Source organism: Narcine bancroftii, chromosome 1 (genome assembly GCF_036971445.1).
Source record: "Narcine bancroftii isolate sNarBan1 chromosome 1, sNarBan1.hap1, whole genome shotgun sequence".
NCBI lineage: Eukaryota > Metazoa > Chordata > Chondrichthyes > Torpediniformes > Narcinidae > Narcine > Narcine bancroftii.
The window spans coordinates 224,090,560-224,111,884 of record NC_091469.1 but is presented as its reverse complement, the minus strand read 5'-3'; the positions used below and the strand labels follow the sequence as shown (position 1 = coordinate 224,111,884).

The following is a 21,325-nucleotide window of genomic DNA, read 5'->3' as shown; positions in this document are numbered from 1 at the left end:
CCCGTGAGTGTAAAGCCCTCCAAAGGGTACGGGACACGGCCCAGGACATCACAGGCAAACCCTCACCACTAGTGAGACCATCTCCAGAGAATGCTGCCATCAGAGAGCAGCACCAATCATCAAAGACCCACATCACCCAGCACACGCTCTGTTCTCACTGCTGCCGTCAGGAAAGAGGAATAATAGCTGCCACAAGACTTGCACCACCAGGTCCAGGAACAGCTCCTACCCCTCCACCATCAGACTCCTCAACAACAAACTCAATCAGGGACTCATTTAGGGACTCTGACCTGTGCACTTTATTGATTTTCTTTTTTGTTCTCTCTGTATTGCACAGTTAAATAAAGAATGAATATTCTTTATTTGTTTACATGTGTATGCTGTTTTCAGTTTCTTTTATTTGTTTACATGTGTATGCTGTGTACAGTTTCTTTTGTGCTACCAATTAGTGGTAATTCTGCCGCGCCTGCAGGAAAAAGAATCTCAGGGTTGTATGTGATATCATGTCTGGACTCTGAAATCTGAATCGAACAATGATAGCCAAAACACATCTGGTCAGAAACAGAACTTTAAAAATAAAATACTGAAAGCACTTCGGATCAGAACAATATCTTGGATTGGCTATCCTGCTTTTGAAATAAAATCACGTTATGCCATTTTTATAAAGCGTGATTTTTATTAGCTTTTACTATATTGGCTAACTTTCTACGCGTCTTTAAAGCATCTTTCACACTTGCCAGTGATCCCAGGTCGCCAATCGGCCTTAAATGTGGCAAGTGTGAAAGCAAAATGCTTTCATCTCATGCCGGGGATTGCCGGCCTCGACCCCTGCAGACGCCAGCGTTGTGATCAGGCAAGTGTGAAACGGGCAGCAACATTGCAGGCACTTACTATTAAAGGGAGAACAGACAAAACGCGGGGATAAACCCTTGCAAGTGTGAAAGCTTTCAGTGTCCCGGTTAGGAGAGGTCTTGTGCGAAAGGCCAAACCCCCATTCCTATCCCGGGACACTGGACGGCCGATTTACTGGGATGCAAGTGTGAAAGGGGCTAAAGATGCCTTTTTAAACGTGGCTCCGAATAGTTTGAACTTCTGCATCAGGGCACTTAACCCTTAGTGTCCCGCTGCAGATCTAATGCTTTCCCGCAAGGGTATGTCGATTTGAAAGAACTCAGATTCTTCATGACAAAAGTTTCGTCTAGATTACAATTATGGAAAAAAAACTTATGAAGAATATGAATTGTACCAATTTATTGCGATTTTCACCCTCGCATGTTACAAAGACCACAAATAGTTTAATTCATGGCATTTAGCCAGAACTGGCCATAATTGATTCAACCGGATTCACCGAAGAGTTCCCAATTACACCCATTGCAGCCATTCCAATACAAGAATAGCCTCTATCGATTCTGTTCGGCCATTCATTACGCCGACTGTTTTCCCTCTCCTGCTTCGTGGTTCGCGATTGAGTACTGTAACCGTTCGAGTCGTCTGGCCCGACTTCCGATTGTTGTGAACACTGCGCTTTTGGAAATTCGGACCCTACCTAGCCCATCGTTTACCTTTCTCGACAGCTGAAGAGCTGAATGCTTTATTTGTCAGGGAGATAGAGGGGGGTGGGGGGGGGGGATCAGCAAAATTCGTTTTCGGGAAGTGACCTCTCTGTATTGCATTTATTTTGCATTCTCCTTCGAATGGTAAAAAGCATCTTCCCCGAAATTAGTTGGCAACTCGCTATCTCCAGCGGCAAAGCTGCCTCTGAGAGGTCATTTGTTGGGGGACGTGAGCTGTTGGCACATGACGACGGCCGAGCTGGGCGATTTCAGCACTGGACAGTTCCCGTTGGCCATGTGTCACGTTGGCCATGTGTCACGGCACTTACACCACGAGTGCCTCAGACCGCTTTTAGCAGTTCCCCCCTTGGGAACACATGATCAACGCTGTTGGAGAAGGGACAGTGATTTGACGTCAGGACGATGCCTTTCGTCGCATTCGGTGCGTAGACACTATTTTCGATTCCCACTCGGGGGAGGGGGGTTAGGGAGGGAGTGGGGGGGGGGGGGTACCGTTCTTACATTTCGTCTGACACCATCCAGCCCATCGCAAACGCAGGTTGCCGCTTCCTCAGCTACACCGGGACTCCACACTGGGCTGCGGCGACTTCTCTCTCCAAGCCCCAGTATTTCACGGCATCGAAGCAACAATGGAACAGAGATGCCCTTGGCCGCGATTTACTGCTCTCCTGGTGTTTGCAATGTGCGCCAGCCCGGGCAGAGCCAAAGCAGACAAACAATACGTGAATGAATGGGCAGTGGAAGTGGTTGGAGGACCCGAGGTGGCGAGAGCTATTGCCGAAGAATTGGAGTATGATTTCGTGGGTCAAGTAAGTGTTCTTTCCTTGCAACCTTTATTAACGTTTTCTCCGAGGAATCTAGTTTCTTAAATGAGTCGTATGAGACTGTTTTCCCACCCTCAGTCTGGTGACGCTGGGGAAATGTAGCCCCTGATGTGCGACTTCCTTGGGTGTGGAGCTAAAGCAACAGTGGGAGTCGAAATCCGAATTCGAGACTCTTCCGACGTTTTCATTTTACCTGGGAGATACGAAGTATCATTCGGACCACGGTTCCAGATAGGGGACTTAGCAGTTCTGCAGAGAAAATGATCGCAAACATTCAATTCCAGGGCTTGTGGTCCATGGTTAGTTGAAGAGCGGAGGATCTGCTGGAAGAAGCCAGTTGGTCAAGCAGCATCTGTGGAGGCGCAACTGTTGCCCGACGTCGCGCTGAGTTCTTCCAGCAGTTGATTTGCTCCAGGTTCCAGTCACATTCCGTTTATGGTCACGGTGACTTGTCCCACTTCATGGCAACATAGTCGAGTGGTCCACTTCTCAATCTCAAATAGATTGCTTTAAAAAAAATTGTCTGTACTTATTAATAACATGGACGTTTGGAAGTCCTCGATCCAAAAGAGACTATTTACACGCCCGTCGCCCATCTGATTCCAATTGTACGTAGTAATAGGTGTCCAGCGCTCAACACCTTCCTTAACCGAGACCACATCGTTTAGACATATATTTAGGATGATGGGATAGAACGAATTAACAATTTAAATGTGGGTGTAATGCGATTCCTTTTATTACTAAAAGTTGATAACAGAAAACAAAAAGCGGCTCGAATACCGAGAACAAATGACAACCTGAATCACATGAGCTATTCTTAAATGAATTCACGAAAGGGATTTTGGAAACTTCTGCGCCGTTGTTAACTTCAATCACAGCCGCGCAGATTTTTTAAAATCCAGATACATCTTTTTTTTGAGCGCAGAACATTGACAGGATGGATGCAGATAAAATATCTCCGTCATGTGATTCCGAGAAGACTTTAATTGAAGTTATGCACGGGAAATATTGCCACATTCTGCATCATTTTCAAATATCCCATCGGGTTGTTTTTGTTTTGAAGCAGGGATCCGGTCGTTTAAGCGAACGCAAATTGGAGTTTATTATTAAACATTTGGTTTGCGAGGAAAGAGTTAAGCACAAACGTGGGAGAAGTGTCACCCATTACATTGATGTTGGAAGCGAATAGAAAAGGGATGCATAGTCGGCTAGTCACGGAGAACAGGCAGTTCACGATAGAAAGATCATCCCCAATGAATACAATTCAAATATTTTGTTGCACAGGTGTTTCTTTAAATTGTCGTCGCGATGTAACGGGCAATGTGGTAAAACAAAATGCAGTTGAATGTAATTCCTCCAGATCAAAAGGAATCCTGGTCCATCATAGATCTGGATTTTTTTACATGAAGAAACTCGATCAATAAATGTCAGTTGAATGATTTTTTTTAATGACTCACCAGCAAGAGCTTTTTGGCAATTTGAATTCCTAAACACCCCAATCAGATATTTGGCTATTTAATTTTGATCCTGCTGTTTGGATGAACCCCATCTGGTAATTTCTCAGCGTTCTCATGGTGCAAGTTCTGCTTCTTGTAACCTTCATTTCTGTCTTAGTTCAAGAGTAAGGTAGGGTTGTAGACATTCAAAAGAGAGAAGTTTTAAAATGACACCTGCCATGAAATTTAAGGTCCTATTTTGGCGATTTATTATTGGACACAACCAGTTAGAGGAAGTCCTTTGTTTTGCTGATGTTGACAGTAGGGTCCACTCCATCCATTTACCAATCCAGCCACTCATCCATCCACTGTCTATCACCAGTCAGTCATCTATTCATTCATCAACTTTACTCAATTTAATAACAATTAATTGGAGCTCAGTTAAATGTCTGCAAATGCTAACATCATCTGTACAATGCAACTTGATTACTGAATTTGGAGTTGACCATAGTTCTGGAATTAAAAAAACCTGAGATGAATATATTTTTATTGGTCCTCTCGAAAAGATCCACACCACAGTGAATTTTGTTGGAGGCAAGCCATAGCACTGTGGTGAGAAAGGCAGATAAAGGTATTGGGAAAATGATGCAGGTGTGATGGATTATATCATATTTTATATTGTATACAGTTATGTTTTTGAAGGAGATAGATTGTGGGGGTAGTGTAGGTCAGAAACAAACACAAACATCGCATTTAAAATGCAAGAGCTTTGCTCAAACCAGACATTCTGGACCCAGGGCCTTTGTAGGGACAAGGAAAACTGCTTTACTAGAGGTTTTCATAAGGAGGTGCCAGTAGAAGAACCAGAGCTCAAGGAACTTCACAAGTAGGTGTTAATTGAACCTGCTGCGGAGTAATTGATTATTCTTTTAAAAGCAACAGATGAATGGGCTCAGGAGTTTGGTTCTGGTTCTGTAATCTGTCTGATTGCAGTTTGTTGTTTTAAGAAGGTCATGTGGTTTTACAAGCAGAGAGAGAAAAAAACCCTGGTTTCTGCAGTCATGGCAAGCTGGAAACTTGTTGAAATCCCATTTTGAAGACGGTTTGTGAGTTCTGAGTTCAGCCCGTTGAAAACCCTTGTGGTCTATACAAGAGGAAATGGCTGGCTAGAGTGCTTCACCTGAAATAAGGGAAACAAAAGGAAGTCTGGGGTGATCTGCAGAAAACCCATGATGGGGCAAGTTTCTTCAGCATCTGAAGTGGCTGATCGGAGGGATTCAATTTGTGTGTGTCCAATGAGCAACAACTCTCTCTCTCTCTCTCTCTCTCTGAAACCAACAAGAACCTTCCTGAGCAGTAAACATTTATCTTTAAGCACCAGAGCTTGGTGAAAATTGATAAATGTTAAATTCTGTGCACAGTATAAGAATTGTCTGATTCCGGTGAACTTGGAGGAGTGAGAAGTGAGAGTGGACTGTGAACCAAAGAACTTTTCTGAACTTACACACATTACGTACTCATGTGCTTAGAATTAGAAGGGGGTTAATAGTAATAAGTTAAAGTTTGATCCTGTTTTTATGTTTAAAGAAAATTAAAAATCACTTTTGTTTAAGTAACCATTTGTCTTGTTGAATTTCTATTGGTGCTGGGTTTTGGGGTTCTCTGGGCCAGTAACACAAGCTTGTTTGATTCCAATCTTCACTGGGTTGTCATTGTGGACAAGTTGTGGAATTAGGGTCATGGCTTACATGCCAATACAAGCAAATATAAAATGGATGTGCAGACCAGTCTGCTTAGACCAACAAAATTGCCAAAGACATGCATATGACTATTCTAAACTTAAATTTCAGTTTGATTGATTTGAAAATTGCTGTCCTGTTTTATTCAGGATACCACTGGTTTTAAGTCTCTTTCTAAGTTTCTCAGTTCAATTCATTTATTCTATTAATATGTCACATGGATGATCAATGTGCATTATTTTTACATATATATATATATATATATATAGCAGGAAATGTGGTACAGATCATTAATTTAAGGATTTGCATAAAATGATTAACTTTAATGGTGCTGTGGTACATGAGCTGCCACACAGTTCCAATGGCCTAGGTTCAATCCTGAACTCCAGTGCCGGAGTTTGCACATTCCCCTGGGTGTCCCAGTTTCCCCCCACTTTGATGATAATTTACTTTGCTTTGGTGATAATTTACCAAAATTCTCAACTCTGGGCAGGTCCTGGGGGATTGGATGATGGTGAATATTATGTCACTATTCAAAAAAGGCTGTAGGCAAAAAGCACGGAACTATAAGCCAGTTACTTTAACATCTGTAGTTGGGAAAATACTTGAAGCTATCAATAAAGAAGAAATAGTGAGGCATCTGGAGCAAAATGGATCAAGCAGACACAGCATGGATTCAGAAAAGGCAGGTCCTGTTTGGCAAATTTACTGGATGTAGATAGAGGAGAGCAGGTGAACATTGTTTACCTGGATTTAAAAAGGAATTTGATAAGTTGTCACATAAAAAGACTTATTCAGAAGATAAGAATGCATAGGATTAATGTATTAGCATGGATAGAGGATTGGTTAACCAATAGAAAGCAGAGTGTGGGGATACAGGGGAGTTTTTCTGGTTGGCAATCGGTGGTGAGCAGGGTGCCAAGGGGGTCAGTGTTGGGCCTGCAACTGTTCATGATATACATAAACAATCTTGAAGAGGAGACTGTGTGTAGTGTGACTAAGTTTGCTGAAGACACTAAATTGAGTGGAAAAGCAAATTGTGCAGAGGATATGGAGCGTCTGCACAGAGATATAGATAGCTTAACTGAGTGAGCAAAGGTTTGGCAGATGGAGTAGAATGTTGGCAAATGTGAGATTATCCACTTTGGAAGGAAAGTAGTAGATCAAAATATTATTTAAATCACAAGCAATTGCAGCATGCTGACATGCCGAAGGACTTGGGAGTGCTTGTGCATGAATCGTAAAAAGTTGGTTTTCACATGCAGTAAGCTAACAAAAAGGGAAATGGAATGTTGGCCTTTATTGCTAGAAGGATTGAATTTAAGATCAGGGAGTTTATGCTGTAACTGTAGTTATGTAGACCCCAACAATGAAGACGCTGTTTACATCCGGTACCGCACGGATGGCAGTCTCTTCAATCTGAGGCGCCTGCAAGCTCACACCAAGACACAAGAGAAACTTGTCCGTGAACTACTCTTTGCAGATGATGCCGCTTTAGTTGCCCATTCAGAGCCAGCTCTTCAGCGCTTGACGTCCTGCTTTGCGGAAACTGCCAAAATGTTTGGCCTGGAAGTCAGCCTGAAGAAAACTGAGGTCCTCCATCAGCCAGCTCCCCACCATGACTACCAGCCCCCCCACATCTCCATCGGGCACACAAAACTCAAAACGGTCAACCAGTTTACCTATCTCGGCTGCACCATTTCATCAGATGCAAGGATCGACAATGAGATAGACAACAGACTCGCCAAGGCAAATAGCGCCTTTGGAAGACTACACAAAAGAGTCTGGAAAAACAACCAACTGAAAAACCTCACAAAGATAAGCGTATACAGAGCCGTTGTCATACCCACACTCCTGTTCGGCTCCGAATCATGGGTCCTCTACCGGCACCACCTACGGCTCCTAGAACGCTTCCACCAGCGTTGTCTCCGCTCCATCCTCAACATCCATTGGAGCGCTCACACCCCTAACGTCGAGGTACTCGAGATGGCAGAGGTCGACAGCATCGAGTCCACGCTGCTGAAGATCCAGCTGCGCTGGATGGGTCACGTCTCCAGAATGGAGGACCATCGCCTTCCCAAGATCGTATTATATGGCGAGCTCTCCACTGGCCACCGTGACAGAGGTGCACCAAAGAAAAGGTACAAGGACTGCCTAAAGAAATCTCTTGGTGCCTGCCACATTGACCACCGCCAGTGGGCTGATAACGCCTCAAACCGTGCATCTTGGCGCCTCACAGTTTGGCGGGCAGCAGCCTCCTTTGAAGAAGACCGCAGAGCCCACCTCACTGACAAAAGGCAAAGGAGGAAAAACCCAACACCCAACCCCAACCAACCAATTTTCCCTTGCAACCACTGCAATCGTGTCTGCCTGTCCCGCATCGGACTGGTCAGCCACAAACGAGCCTGCAGCTGACGTGGACTTTTTACCCCCTCCATAAATCTTCGTCCGCGAAGCCAAGCCAAAGAAGTTATGTAGTCCTGGTAAGACCACATCTGGATTACTGTGTGCAGTTCTGATCTCCTTCCTGGCTTTGGATACAGTGCAGAGGAGGTTCACCAGGTTAATTCCAGGAATGAAGGAGTTAGCCTTTGAGGAGAGATTGAGTGGTCTGGGACTGTACTCACTGGAATTTAGAAGAATGAGAGGGAATCTTTTATAAACATATATAATTATGAAAGCCATAGATAAGATTGAGATATGTAAGAAAGGGCGATCAGAGATGGGGGACATCACCTCAAGATTCAGGGCAGTAAATTTCGGACAGAGATGATGAGGAACTGCTTTTCCCAGAGAGTGGTGTATCTGTGGAATTCACTTCCCATTGAAGCTGTGGAGGCGACCTCAGTAAATATATTTAAGACCAGATTGGGCTGATTTCTACTTACTAAGGGAATTAAGGGATACAGGGAAAAGGCATGTAGGTGGAGATGAGCCAGTCATCAAATCAGCCATTGAATGGCTTGGTGGGTCAGATGGCCTACTCCTGCTCCTATTTCTTATGTTCTTACTGAATGTATGGATGGTTCATTAATTGGCAAGTGTTAAATTTGACTGCTTCTTTTGGCCATTTAAATTCAGTATTTCTTCAACAATGGCTATAATCTCCTTGTGAAGGGGCATAATTTCACTTTTTTCCCTAATTTATTTTATAACATGAAATCTTACCATATTTTTCCAAATTTAGATGTAGTTTCCACAAGGTCTCAGGTTCTGTCAAATTATTAAAACATCATCTGAAAATAAACTAATTTTATACTCTTCCTGACCAACCTTGAACCCCTTAATTTCTAAGTCACTCCTAATTACCACTGCTAGTGGCTCTATAGCTAAAATAAATAGAGTTGGGTATAAGGGACAACCTTGTCTTCTAGATCTCACCAATTGAAATGGAGTGGACATTTTTCCATTAGTTACTAGTTTTGCTTTAGAGTTATTATATAGTGCCTTAATCTAGTTCATAAAAGTTTGACCAAACCCACATTTATCTAACACTTTAAACAAAAAGTTCCACTCAAGTCTATTGAATGCTTTTTCTCTATCTAGAGTCTCTGCTACACTCAGACCTTTCCACCCTTGTGCTGAGTGCATAATACTAATTAGCCTAGCCACATTGTCTACTGATTGTCTCTTTTTTCATGAATCCTGTCTGACTACGTTTATTAATTCAGGCAATAATTTAGTAATTCTATTCACCAATATGAGAGTCTTTTTTGGTATCACAATAATTATTGCTGTTGAAAATTAATCTGGAAGAGTATGAGTTGTTGATGCTGGATCTCACATTTCCATAAAAATAAGAATCAATGCGTCTTTAAATTATTTATAAAAATTCAGATGGGAAGCCATTTTCCCCCAGAGACTTGTTATTTTGTAATGAACTCATTGCCTCCTTCACCTTTAATTGTGTAAAGTGTGAGTTCAAATCTGTTTGTTCTTCCACATTCAATCTAGATAAATTTATACTGGATAAATATCTGTCTATTTTATTATTGTCTTTAAAGTACTCTGAACTATATAATTTTGAATAAAAGTTCTTAAAACATTCATTTATTTCTTGAGGTTTTATAACTAATGACTTTCAAGTCATTTTTAATTGCATTAATCGTTCTTCAAGCCTGTTCTGATTTCAATTGCCATGCAAGTACTTTGTATGCTCGTTCACCTAACTGGTAATATCTATGTTTAGTTCCTGTAATGACTTCTACTGTTCTGTAGGATTGTAATATATTGAAGTTTTTTTTGCTAATTAATTGCAGTGACCTGGAAATCAGGCGCATATTTAGGTATGGAGAGATGGAATGTAGAATTTCAAAGTTGTATTCCTTTGGAGAAAATTACATACAATTTAAGAAATAAATACGCTACCTTTTTGCAAATTTGGATCCCATATATGCAAAGTTTAGAGGTAAGTAGATTAAATTGTATGAACAGCCTCTTGAGACTTGTAATAATCTTCCCTAAAATGGCCATACAAATACTGTGGGATCCCAGTGTGTGCACCGATCATTTGACCAATCCAGGAAACTATTTTCTTCTTCCTTTTCTATACTTCATTTATATACCTCACTTATATTTTTCATTTTGTTTTTGTGTGAGGGGGCATAGGGAGTGAAGGAGAGGAGGGCAAGGGTGGGGTAAAAACCATGATGTAACCATTGTAATTTTTAAAACAATCATTACTGTTTTTTTAAATGTTTATTAATTACATGTATGAAATTTTTAAAAATAAAATACTAAAAAAAGCAAAAAGTTAAAACTGGAAGTAACAAAGAAGTAAGTGTAAAGTGTTTCAAAATAGAAATAAAGTAAAGGAAGAAAATAATGATATTTAATGTTGACTGAAACCAAAGACTGTAGGCTGAACTGTGGGAATGAAATTTAAGACTCCGTCACCATGAGCGCACTGCTTTATTTTACTGGAAACTCCATAACAAATATAACTTCAACTCCCATTACTCCATAATTCTCCATTGACTTGTTGATCTACATCTTGTGAGTTGATGGAATGCTTTGTGTTGACAGTTGCTTCAACTTGTAGATGAAATGCCCATACAATTGAATGCTTTGTTATGAATGGGATTCTTAATTATTGTTACAGCCACTTAGGTAACTGATCACAGTAATAATAAAATAACTAATTCAATTGCTAACTGAACAGAATGCATCAGAAACTTCAGCCAATACAAATGATACGGCGGCATGGTTAGCTTAGCGGTTAGTGCAACGCTGATACAGCACCAGTGATTGGGATTGGGTTTCGAATCCCACTCTGTCTGTAAGGAGTTGGCATGTTCTCCTCGTATCTGGGTGAGTTTTCCCAGGGGCTCCGGTTTCCTCCCACCGTTCAAAACATACCGGGGATTGTAGATTAATTGGGTGTAATTGGGTAGCACGGGCTCATGGGCTGAAATGGCCTGTTACCATGCTTTATGTATACTTTTTTTAAAAAAATGAATAAATTTAAAAAAACATATAAAATAAACCAGTTATTAACTTTCAATATTTTGACAAATTAATTAGCTCTGATTGGTCAGGTCATATTTTATGACAGTTTGTAGATTTGTCCCAATGATCTTTTCTTTCTGTTGAAACCAATCATTATATAACCCCTTCTTATTTCCAGTTGTAACCCATGATTATAATTGCCATTAAAATATTTGTTTTTTTAAAAAAAATCATAGCTATGTTTCATAATCTAGCTTCAATGGTGAGAGTCTGAAACCTCATGTGTTTATACTCATAATGTTAAAATTTTTCAAATGATTACATTGAAAAGCAATTCTGCTGTTGAGATATACTGGCAGCCTTATTCCGTATTTAATGTAAAAGATGATATCATGGACCAAATAGCCAGAAGAAAGATTTCCAGGTTAGTTATCAGAGGTTGGATCAGAATATTTTGGTGCACATTATATTGACAAATGAATAAATGAATGCTTCGAGCAATATTTCTCAATGCATTAAATTATTTAAAAACACAATTCTGGATAAAGACAGCAGGTCAAGCAGTGTTCTCTATGTAGCAAAGATAAAGATGCATGACCAAAGTTTTGGGCTTGGACCCTCCATACCTTGATGCAAAAAGATTTTAAAATGATCTAGCAGGGCATGCTGCTTTTTTTATATATACAAGAGGACAAATGTTTTTACCCCCAAATTCATTGTTGTGGTATTTCAGAGGTAAATTTTTTGCATCCATTCACTGTTTTTTTCAATAATAGTTAAATTGCCACCCTAAGGTTCACTGTTATGATCTTACTCTGCAGTTAAGTTTACTCTGTTTGAAATACATCAGCCAACTGTTGAAATCAACTAGGATTCGAGTTCATTCATTAGTAAAACACGAAAGACTGCAGACACCGTGGTTGAAGTTATAGAGCAAAAATAAAGATACTGACGTTTCGGACTTGAGCCCTTCATCAAGTGCTTATATTAAAATTTCCAAATTCTGATGTAAGATCATTAGAATGAAATGTTAGCTTAGTTTCTCTTTTCACAGATACACTTTCAGCACTTATGCTTTTATTTCTATCACTGAGCCACCTTGACATGTAAACCAAAATAAAGTATTGCAGATATTATTTTTATTTTATTTTATTTGTGATTTACCAATCTTTGTTGCAATTAGATTATCAAATTGAATGGAATGTTCAGAATCAGAATCTATTGACAAGAACAAGTCATGAAATTCATTGTTTTGTGGCAGCATCACAGTGTAAACATTCATATAAACCACCTTGCAACAATAAATTAAAATAATGCGCAAAAAGTCAAAGTCAGGCAGTCTTTGGTTCACTGATTACTCAAGAATCTGATGGCAGCGGGGAAGAAACTGTCCTTGTGCCATTGAGTGCACGTTTTTAGGCTCCTGTACTTTTTGGCCTGATGGTAGCAGAGTGAAGAGGGCGTGGCCTGGCTGATAGGTGGGTCTTTGAGAATAGAGGCTGCTTTCTTAAGACACCGCCTCTTGTAGATGTCCTCGATGGAGTGAAGTCTGGTGCCCGCAATGCCGCAGGCCGAGTTAACAGCCCTGTGGAGATTTTTCTTGTTCTGTTTGTTGAGCTTGCCATATGTTTGTGAGCTTGCTATATGTGTGGTAAACCACTGTTATACTGTGATTGGCTACTGCTGGCTGGACATGCCTCAAGAGTCTGATCCTACCTATTACCTCTTTGCCTGCTCCCCACACTTTCTGCCATGATTAGTTGATGAGGCTGGGTGCTGCTCCAGTCTACAGTCGAAAGAAGCCCATCAGTTTCACAACCTCAGTCTTGTGGTAATTGATGGTCACACAAGATCACAAGAGAAAAGAACAGAAGCAGGCCACTAGGCCCATCATGTCTATTCTGTAAAACTTCACTAAGCCACTGTACACTAGTTCCAATTTCCAGCCTTTTCCCCATATCCCTTGATGCCCTCACCAATGAGATACTTGTCTATTACTTGTTTAAATACTCTTAGTGATCTGGCTTCCACTGCTGTATGAAGACATTCACGGTATTCAGGACTTTCAAGGGTGTTAGGGAAGAGAGGCGAATACAGTCAAGCTCACTGGCAAGAAGATGCTTGGGTAGCTGAAAGGTCTGAGAGTAGATAAGTCTTTTGGACAAGATGGTTCTGAAAGAAGTAGCTATAAAGATTGTGGAGGAACTAATAACAATCTTCGATTCTGGCATGGTTCCGGAGGATCGAAAAATTGCAAAGGTCACCCTGCTATTTAAAAAGGGAGAGAGGCAGCAGAAATCAAATTATAGATCTGTTAGCATAATATCAGTGGTTGGGAGGTTGTTAGAGTTGATTGTCAAGGATGAGGTTAGAGAATACTTGGAGGTGCATGAAAAGATGGGCCAAATTCAGCAAGGTTTCCTTAACGGAAAATTCAGCCTGACAAGCCGTCCTCAGTTTTTGTTTGAAGAAACCACATGCAGGCTAAACAAAGGACATGAAGTCGTTGTTGTATATTTGGATGCTCAAAAGGCCTTTGATAAGGTGCTGCACACGAAGCTGCTTCACAAAATGAGAGCCGATGGAATTATAGGAGAGGATAGACAGTACGGTGGATAGAGCATTGGCTGGTTGGCAGGGAATAGAGATTGGGAATAAAGGGTTACCAGTGATGTATCGCAGGGGTCCATGTTGAGGCCACTACTTTTTATGTTGTATGTTAATGATTTGGATTGAGGAATAAATAGCTTTGTTGCTAAGCTTGCAAAATCAAGGATAGGTAGAGGGCCAGGTAGATGAGGAGGGAACAGGACAGGAAATCTGCAGAGGAACTTGGGTGCATTAGGTGAATGGGCAAAGAAATGAGAAATGAAATACAATGTTGGAAAGTGTACAGTCATGAACTTTGGTAGAAGAAATAAAAGGGCAGGATATTATATGGATGGGCTGAAAATTCAAAATTTTGACATGCAAAATGACTTGGGAGTCCTGGTGCAGGATACCCTAAAGATGAACCTCCGGGTGAGTTAGTGATGAAGAAAGCAAATGCAATATTGGCGTTCATATCCAGAGGAATAGGATATAAGAGCAGGGATGTGACGTTGAGGCTTTATAAGGCACTGATGAGGCCTCATTTGGAGTACAGGCTCCTCATTTAAGAAAGGATGGCATTGGAGAGGGTTCAGAGAAGATCCACAAGAATGATTCCTGGAATGAAGGGATTAGCATATGAGGAACATTTGACGGCTCTTGACTGAACTCCTTCAAATTCAGAAGAATGAGGAGGATCTTATAGAAACGTTTTGAATGTTGAAAGGCCTGGACGGATTAGATGTGGCAAAGTTGTTTCCCATGGGAGGGGAGAAAAGGACAATAGGGAACAACTTCAGGATGGAAGGGTGCCCATTTAAAACAGAGATGCAGAGGAATTTCTTTCACCAGAGAGTGGTGAACATCCTGAATTTTTTGCCACGGGCGAGCGTGGAGCCTAGATCATTGGGTATATTTAAGGTAGAGATTGATAGCTATCTGAATAGTCAGGGTATCAAAGGTGATGGGGGCGAAGGCAGGACAGTGGGGCTGAATGGGAGAATGGATCAGCTCATGATGGAATGGCGGAGTGGACTCAACAGGCTGAATGGCCTATTTCTACTCCTCTATCATATGATTTTACGGTATTTTCCCAAGTGAACAGTTGCCATGGCCTGGGTGTTAACTTCTTTTTGGTGTAGATGTGGGAGAAGTCAGACACTGAATGCATTGAAAGTAACACCATGTCAGGAAGCCACCCCCAACCAGTGACATCTGTATTTAACCCAAATATTTCAGTCTGCCTGTGAGCCCCACCCTTGGGATGGGCAGCTTGCCAATTTTAATGGGCTAATGGCTATAAGTAGGGAAATTACAGAAGTTTTGAACTTAAAATTTATGTGCAAAGATGCCAATGAAAACAGAACAAGAGTGTTGAGGGGGCTGAAGATTTGACAGGCAAAAATTTCAGTCCACAAGGTAACCTCACAATTGCTTTCTTGAGTGACCCTGTGAAAGGTTTACTTCACAAAACATGTGGCAGGAAGCTGGCTAGAAAACCTTGAAGCAAAGTATGTAACATATATTTAAGTCCCAAACTTTGAATTGCTTGTGTATGGTAGGCCTCTAATTGGGTAACACTGATGTTTTGAGAGTCAAAGCAGGACCTCAGCAAATTTCAATCCCAGCAGTAAATGATCCTTTATTGTAGCTTCATCTGCGCAAGAGAAGCACTCAACAGGTGGGAGTTGAACCTAACACTTGACCATATTTGAAGACCAAAGCTGCTGGAAGCACAACTACAAACATGCACTGCATAATGTTCGTTTGGACAAAGTTCGACCACATCTACATCCGTGGTCCCATAAATGAGTTCAGAAATCCCGATCAGAGAACGGGACCTACCTCACGTAACTGGACTTAGCAAATGCAACAGCTTCCCGCACGCAACACGTATATCTCATGCCTCTTGTATGCAAAACAATTGTGCTGCCAGGCATATAATGGTGCTGTACATATTTAAGGCTTGATGGTCATAATAAACGCCTATGTTACTGGCTAAGTGTATGTACTGATTTACTTTCTATTGTTATTTTAATGAGAACTTTCCTTACTTACAAATAAAAAGTTTATCATATAACAGTGTGTGCTTTGACTTGTAGGTAACAGCATCCAATCTCACGTATCGCAAATCTCTTGAGTTTTGTAGTGTTCTCTGTTTAAATATCACTCGAAAATAATACCGTGAAGTGCATCATGGCTCCCAAAGGCAGCAAAACCAGCGCTGGTGATAACAGCAGCAGCAAGAGGCAAAGGAAAAGTATTGATTTGGAAGTGAAAAAGATTATTAAACGACAAAGGTGGAAAAACAGTGAATGTTGTTGCTTGTGATTTAGGCAGGTCGTACTCGACAATCACGACGATCCTCAAAAACAAAGAAAAAAATTCTCCAAGATGTTAAAGGATCGGCTTCACTGAAAGCTACAAGGCTAACGAAAATGCGAGAGGGACCTATATCAGATATGGAGAAATTTCTAATGACGTGGTTTGAGGACCAAATTGGTTGGCATGGGATAATGGGCCGAAATGGTCTAAAAAAGAACAATTAGGCCATTCAAGTTTGCAACTTTGATTATTTTCCTCCAAGTGTAGGAAATTAGTGATTATATACATGCAGTAATAATGGATTCCCAGGTTATCCAGGAGTGGAGATCAAGGGGAAATCATTCTAAGACATTAAAAAGTGGGGCTTGTCTGTGCCACCAAAGGGTTTGATGCAAATGAGCATAGGAGTTATGATCAACTGCCTTTAATTTGCAGCAATTAAGAATTTGAAGCAGTCTTATCACTTGGCTGTTCAAAGGGAGTGAGTAACATTTTAAATGAGGTGGACAGCGACTTGTTTCCAGAGGGAATGCAACTAAAGTCACTCAACAAGCAGAGGTGTCAATGCCCGAGGATCAACGTCTCCAGCAGCATTCAGATCTCCAGGAAGCACAAGCCAGAGAGGCAGAAGCTGAATTAAACAATGCGGGGAAGTGAACATTGATCCCCATGATGTCTTCGATATCCTCTATTCATCAGAAATCCTTTTTTTTTTACCTTCACCACTTTCTCCAACACAAACCAGTCCTCTGTACAGCCATGCTCTCCTTCCACAGCCCCCTTCATTGGCATAAATTCATGACTCACTTGTTGAAAGGCCAGTTGCCAGCTGTTAACCAAAAGTACATAAAACTAGCAGAGCCAATAAACATTTATGCGGGTCAAAATAACAGGAATGCAACACTGCACCATTGTGTACCCTCGTTCAGGCTCCTCTGTATAGAATCCCGCACTGTGTTTGATTTCAGCACTGACAAAGATAGATGAGATCACTGTCTGAGGTGCTTTTGTCCTGTAGGTTTTGGAGGCCTCATCTCACGCTTTTCCAGCTGCAACTGCAGGGGACATGCAAGACAGGATGCGAGCGACTGAATAAGGGAGTGAGCGGAGGGTAAGATGTGTTTGAGGAGAGCCCCCACTTTTAAGACCCCCTTTTGTCAGCCTTTTATTCCTGGCCCTTCTACACTAGAACTGAGATACTGATAACTGTTGTGCAGATTAGTAGGTGTTACGGGCCCAGAGGACCCCAAAACCCAGCAGCAATAGAAATTCACCAAGACAAATGGTTATCTTTAAACATGAAAACTTTAAACATTTAAACTTTAACTTATTACTATTAACTTAACCCGCTTCTAATTCTCACCACATGTGTATGAAATGTGTATATAAGTTCAAAAAAAGTTCTTTGATGCACACTCCAATCTCACTTCTCACTCCTCCAAGTTCACCAGTATCAGGCAATTATTATACTGTGTACAAAATTTAACATTAATGAATTCCACCAGGCTTAGATGCTTGAAAGGTAAATGGTTATCACTCAGGAAGTTCTTGTCAGTTTTCAGAGAGAGATTTGTTGCTCATTGGATATCCACAACTGATCCCTTTAGATCAGCCATTTCAGTGTCTTGCTGAAGAAACTTGCCCCATCAGGGTTTTCCAGATGATAACTTCTTTCTTTCAGGTAACCGCAGAGTTCCTTTTTGTTTCCCTTATTACAAGTGAAACATTATGCAGCCAGTCCTCTCCTCTTGTATGGACCACAAGGGCTTTAACCAGGCTGAACTAAGAACTCACAACCCATCTTCAAAATGGGGTTTTCCACAAGCTTGCCAGCTTGTCCTGTTCCAGTCCCAGCTGCTACTGCTGAACTGTAGCACTGAATTTTCTCTCTCTCTCTCTCTCTCTCTCTCTCTCTCTCTCTCTCTCTCTCTCTCTCTCTCTCTCTCTCTCCCTCTCTCAGAGAAAACTACATGATCCTCTTAGAACAGCAAACTGCACTCAGACTGTGGCACCGGACCCAATCTTCTGAGTTCATTCATCTGTTGCTTTCCAAAACAATCTGTTGCTTTACTCCACAGCATGTCCAATTGACATCTACTTATGAAGTCCTTATAGGCATTCTTCATAGTTTTGCAAAGCTTACACTGTCTGGCTTGAGCAGAGCTCTGGTATTTTAAATGAGATCTGTTTTGAAGTGTTTGTATCTGTGTGTGACCTAACTAAAAAAACTTGCCACAATTTATCTCCCAAAAAACCTATCTATATTCAATATAAAATATAACATAATCTGTCACATAGGACACTGTGCAGCTGAGGTGTGAGGGGAGCCCTCTCAAAATGGCATTCATGCTGCACAAGCGCTCAATGAGAATTTGCACACATTGTGTTTCATGGTCCATCCAGATGGTCACAGTCTCCACGGATGAAGGGTAGTGACATCCTTTCAGCCATGGGAGGCACAGCTTTCCTCATTCTCTCTGTAAGGGTAAACAATGCAAGTGAGATATCTGCCTGTATATTCTATATTATTTGCCGTAGTGCTACAGATTGCCAACCCTGAAGTGTCGTATCTGTATGCAGCTGAATGGAGTTGGAAATCCCTGAGCCCTCCAACTCTGCTTCCCATCTGCCTTTGCTCATTCTTCATGTGACGTTTACCGATTGAAAGCACAAGGATCTTTCTGGGCAGATGGGTTTGGATGGTTATACCCTCAGAGTGAGGGACATCTTCTAAGAAGGAGTCAACTTCGTCCTTCCATTTAATATCGGGAATGGAACTTTGGGATGTTAAAGACTTAAAGAAGCACCTAAATCTGTCACAAAGACTGGGGTGTTGTGGGCATGATTATTAATGTTCTGGCACAACCAGCAGCTGGGAAGAACTAGAGTGGTGCCACAGTGGGAGGGAAGGCAGGGAATCTAGTGACACACAGAAACACAAGAGGTTTTGTGTAACATGCTCATCAATAGTTTTTTGATGGAAATGATGCATTAGCTTAGCCAGTCAGGCAAATAGGAAGGCATTGTTCAGTGTCTTCAGTATCTTACAACGATAGAACATTACAGCACAGAAAACAGTCCATTCGATCCTTTTAGTCTGTCGAAACATCATTCCACTAGTCCAACTGACCTCCAGACCTCTCCCATCCATGTATCTATTCAATTTATTCTTAAAACGTAAGTGTTAACCTGTACTTACCATGTCAGATGGCAGCTCATTCTGCACTCCCATCACTCTCTGAGTGAAGAAGTTCCCTCTGAACCTTTCCCCTTTCACAATAAAGTCATATCCTCTTCAATTTATCTCTCCTGATCTAAGTGGAAAGAGCCTACTCACATTTACTCTTTCTATGCCCCTCATAATTTTGTAAACCTTTATTAAATTTCCCCTCATTCTTCTACACACCAAGGAATAAAGTCCTAACCTATTTAATCTTTCCCTTTAACTCAACTCCTGAAGACCTGGCAACATCCTAGTAAACATTCTCTCAACCTTATTGATGTCCTTCCTGTAGTTTGACAACCAAAACTGCACACAATACTCGAAATTTGGCCTCACCAATATCTTATACAACTTTACCATGACATCCCTACTCCTATACACAATACTTTGATTTATGAAGGCCAAGAAGCCATAAGCTTTCTTCACACCCTGTCCACCTGCGATGCCACTTTCAGGGAATTATGTATCTGTATTCCCAGATCCTTTTTTCCTCCACACTCCTCAGTGCCCTACCATTTACTATGTATGTCCAACCTTGGTTTGTCCTTCCAAAATGCAACACCTCGCACTTTCATCAATATAGAGACTCAAGGCCAGATCCTCAGAGATGTTGACACTCAGAAATGTTCTTGACCCTCTCCACTACTGATCCCTCAGTGAGGACTGTATCCTGTTCCCTGACTCCCTCCTGGAGTCCACAATCATCTCCTTAGTTTTGCTAACGTTGAGTGTCAGCTTGTTGATGTGACACCACTCAAAGAGCTGATCTATCTCCCTCCTGAACACTTCTTCAATGTTGTTTGTGATTCTGCCAACAAGTGTGGTGCCATCAGCAAACTTGTAGATAGCATTGGAATTATGCCTGGCTATAACAGTCGTGGGTCTTAGGTTCTGTATTTTATGGATGCACAAGGAGGGGAGAAGAGCCCTATGACTGAGAACAATGGCATGTGTTAATGAATAGACAGACAGAATCTTTGAATTACAATTTTGACCCAGGTGGTCAGTGGTATCTAGATACAGGAAATCTGCAGAAGGAAAAATGAATAGGATATAATGTCATGAGGATAGCCATAAAAAAAAAATCAAAAAGTTACGGATGCTGGAAATCTAAAATAATTTTAGAATCACCCAGCAGGTCAGATAGAATCTATGGAAAAAGAAACCATATTAACATTTCACATCAAAGACCATTCATCAGAACTGAATTCATCCTTCCTGGTCAGATCTAGATATTAAACTATTTGCATTACTGAATCTAGGTGAGGCCGAGTAGAAATATCCGAATTCCCTGCTTACTCCTAGAATGTCTTTTTCCCCTGCCACTGCAGTGTTCATAAAAACCTCCCAATAAGTTTGATAAAGATCTTGATTTCCTGTTTGTCAGCAAACACCATCATGTCCCTGTTCCCTTACTCTTCCACCTCTTCCTTGCTTCTTATGTGTCAGCTTATTAAAAATCACCGCTTTCCTTATATACCTCACAATCAGAATGTCATGAAATTTGTTGTTTTGTGGCAGGTTCACAGTGCAAACATTTATATGAGCCACCTTACAAAATAAATAAAAAATAATGCAAGAACAAGTCAAAGTAAGGCAATGTCTGGGGTTCATTGAACATTCAGGAGTCTGATGGCAGCTGCAAAGAAGCTGTGGTTGTGCAGCTGAATGCTCATTTCGTTCTTATTCTTTTTAAAAAAATATATTTTTCTCACTGTGAACCATATCAATCAAAATGCACACCAATATTTCCCTCTTAAATATACATAGTGGCATTTTCTCCCATTTTTCCCCCCTACCTTCCCTCCCCCCTTCCCACCCCCCTCCAAACCCATTAAACGTTCAACATATACAATACAATAAAACCATTAAACAATGTCATCACACAATGAAAATAAACAAGAACATTATGTCATCTACTTTTACACACTGGGTCAGTTCAATTCGTCTTCTCATTCTGTCATTTTAGGGGGTGGAGGTCCGCGGTAGGCCCTCTCTGTTGTGTTCCATGTAAGGTTCCCAAATTTGTTCAAGTAATGTGACTTTATTTTTTTAATTATGTGTTATTTTTTCCAATGGAATGCATTTATTCATTTCCATGTACCATTGCTGTACTCTCAGGCTCTCTTCTGATTTCCAAGTTGACATTATATATTTTTTTGCTACA

At 41.1% G+C, this 21,325-nt stretch overlaps 1 protein-coding gene across 6 annotated transcripts in view; it reads left to right on the top strand.

Annotated features, from left to right (window-relative positions):
• pcsk1 (proprotein convertase subtilisin/kexin type 1) overlaps positions 1-21,325 on the top strand; it is a 220,175-nt gene that overhangs the window by 134,293 nt on the left and 64,557 nt on the right. Inside the window, exon 1 of one of the 6 annotated variants that reach the window (XM_069892171.1) lies at positions 2,132-2,383. The exons of 4 other annotated variants lie outside the window; for them this stretch is intronic. In XM_069892171.1, coding sequence (XP_069748272.1) covers positions 2,204-2,383 — 180 coding nt within the window. In that variant the 5' untranslated portion in view covers positions 2,132-2,203. Of the gene's footprint in view, positions 1-2,131; positions 2,384-9,845; positions 9,982-21,325 lie in introns of those variants that run through there. One more of the 6 variants, XM_069892125.1, reaches the window with a different exon arrangement.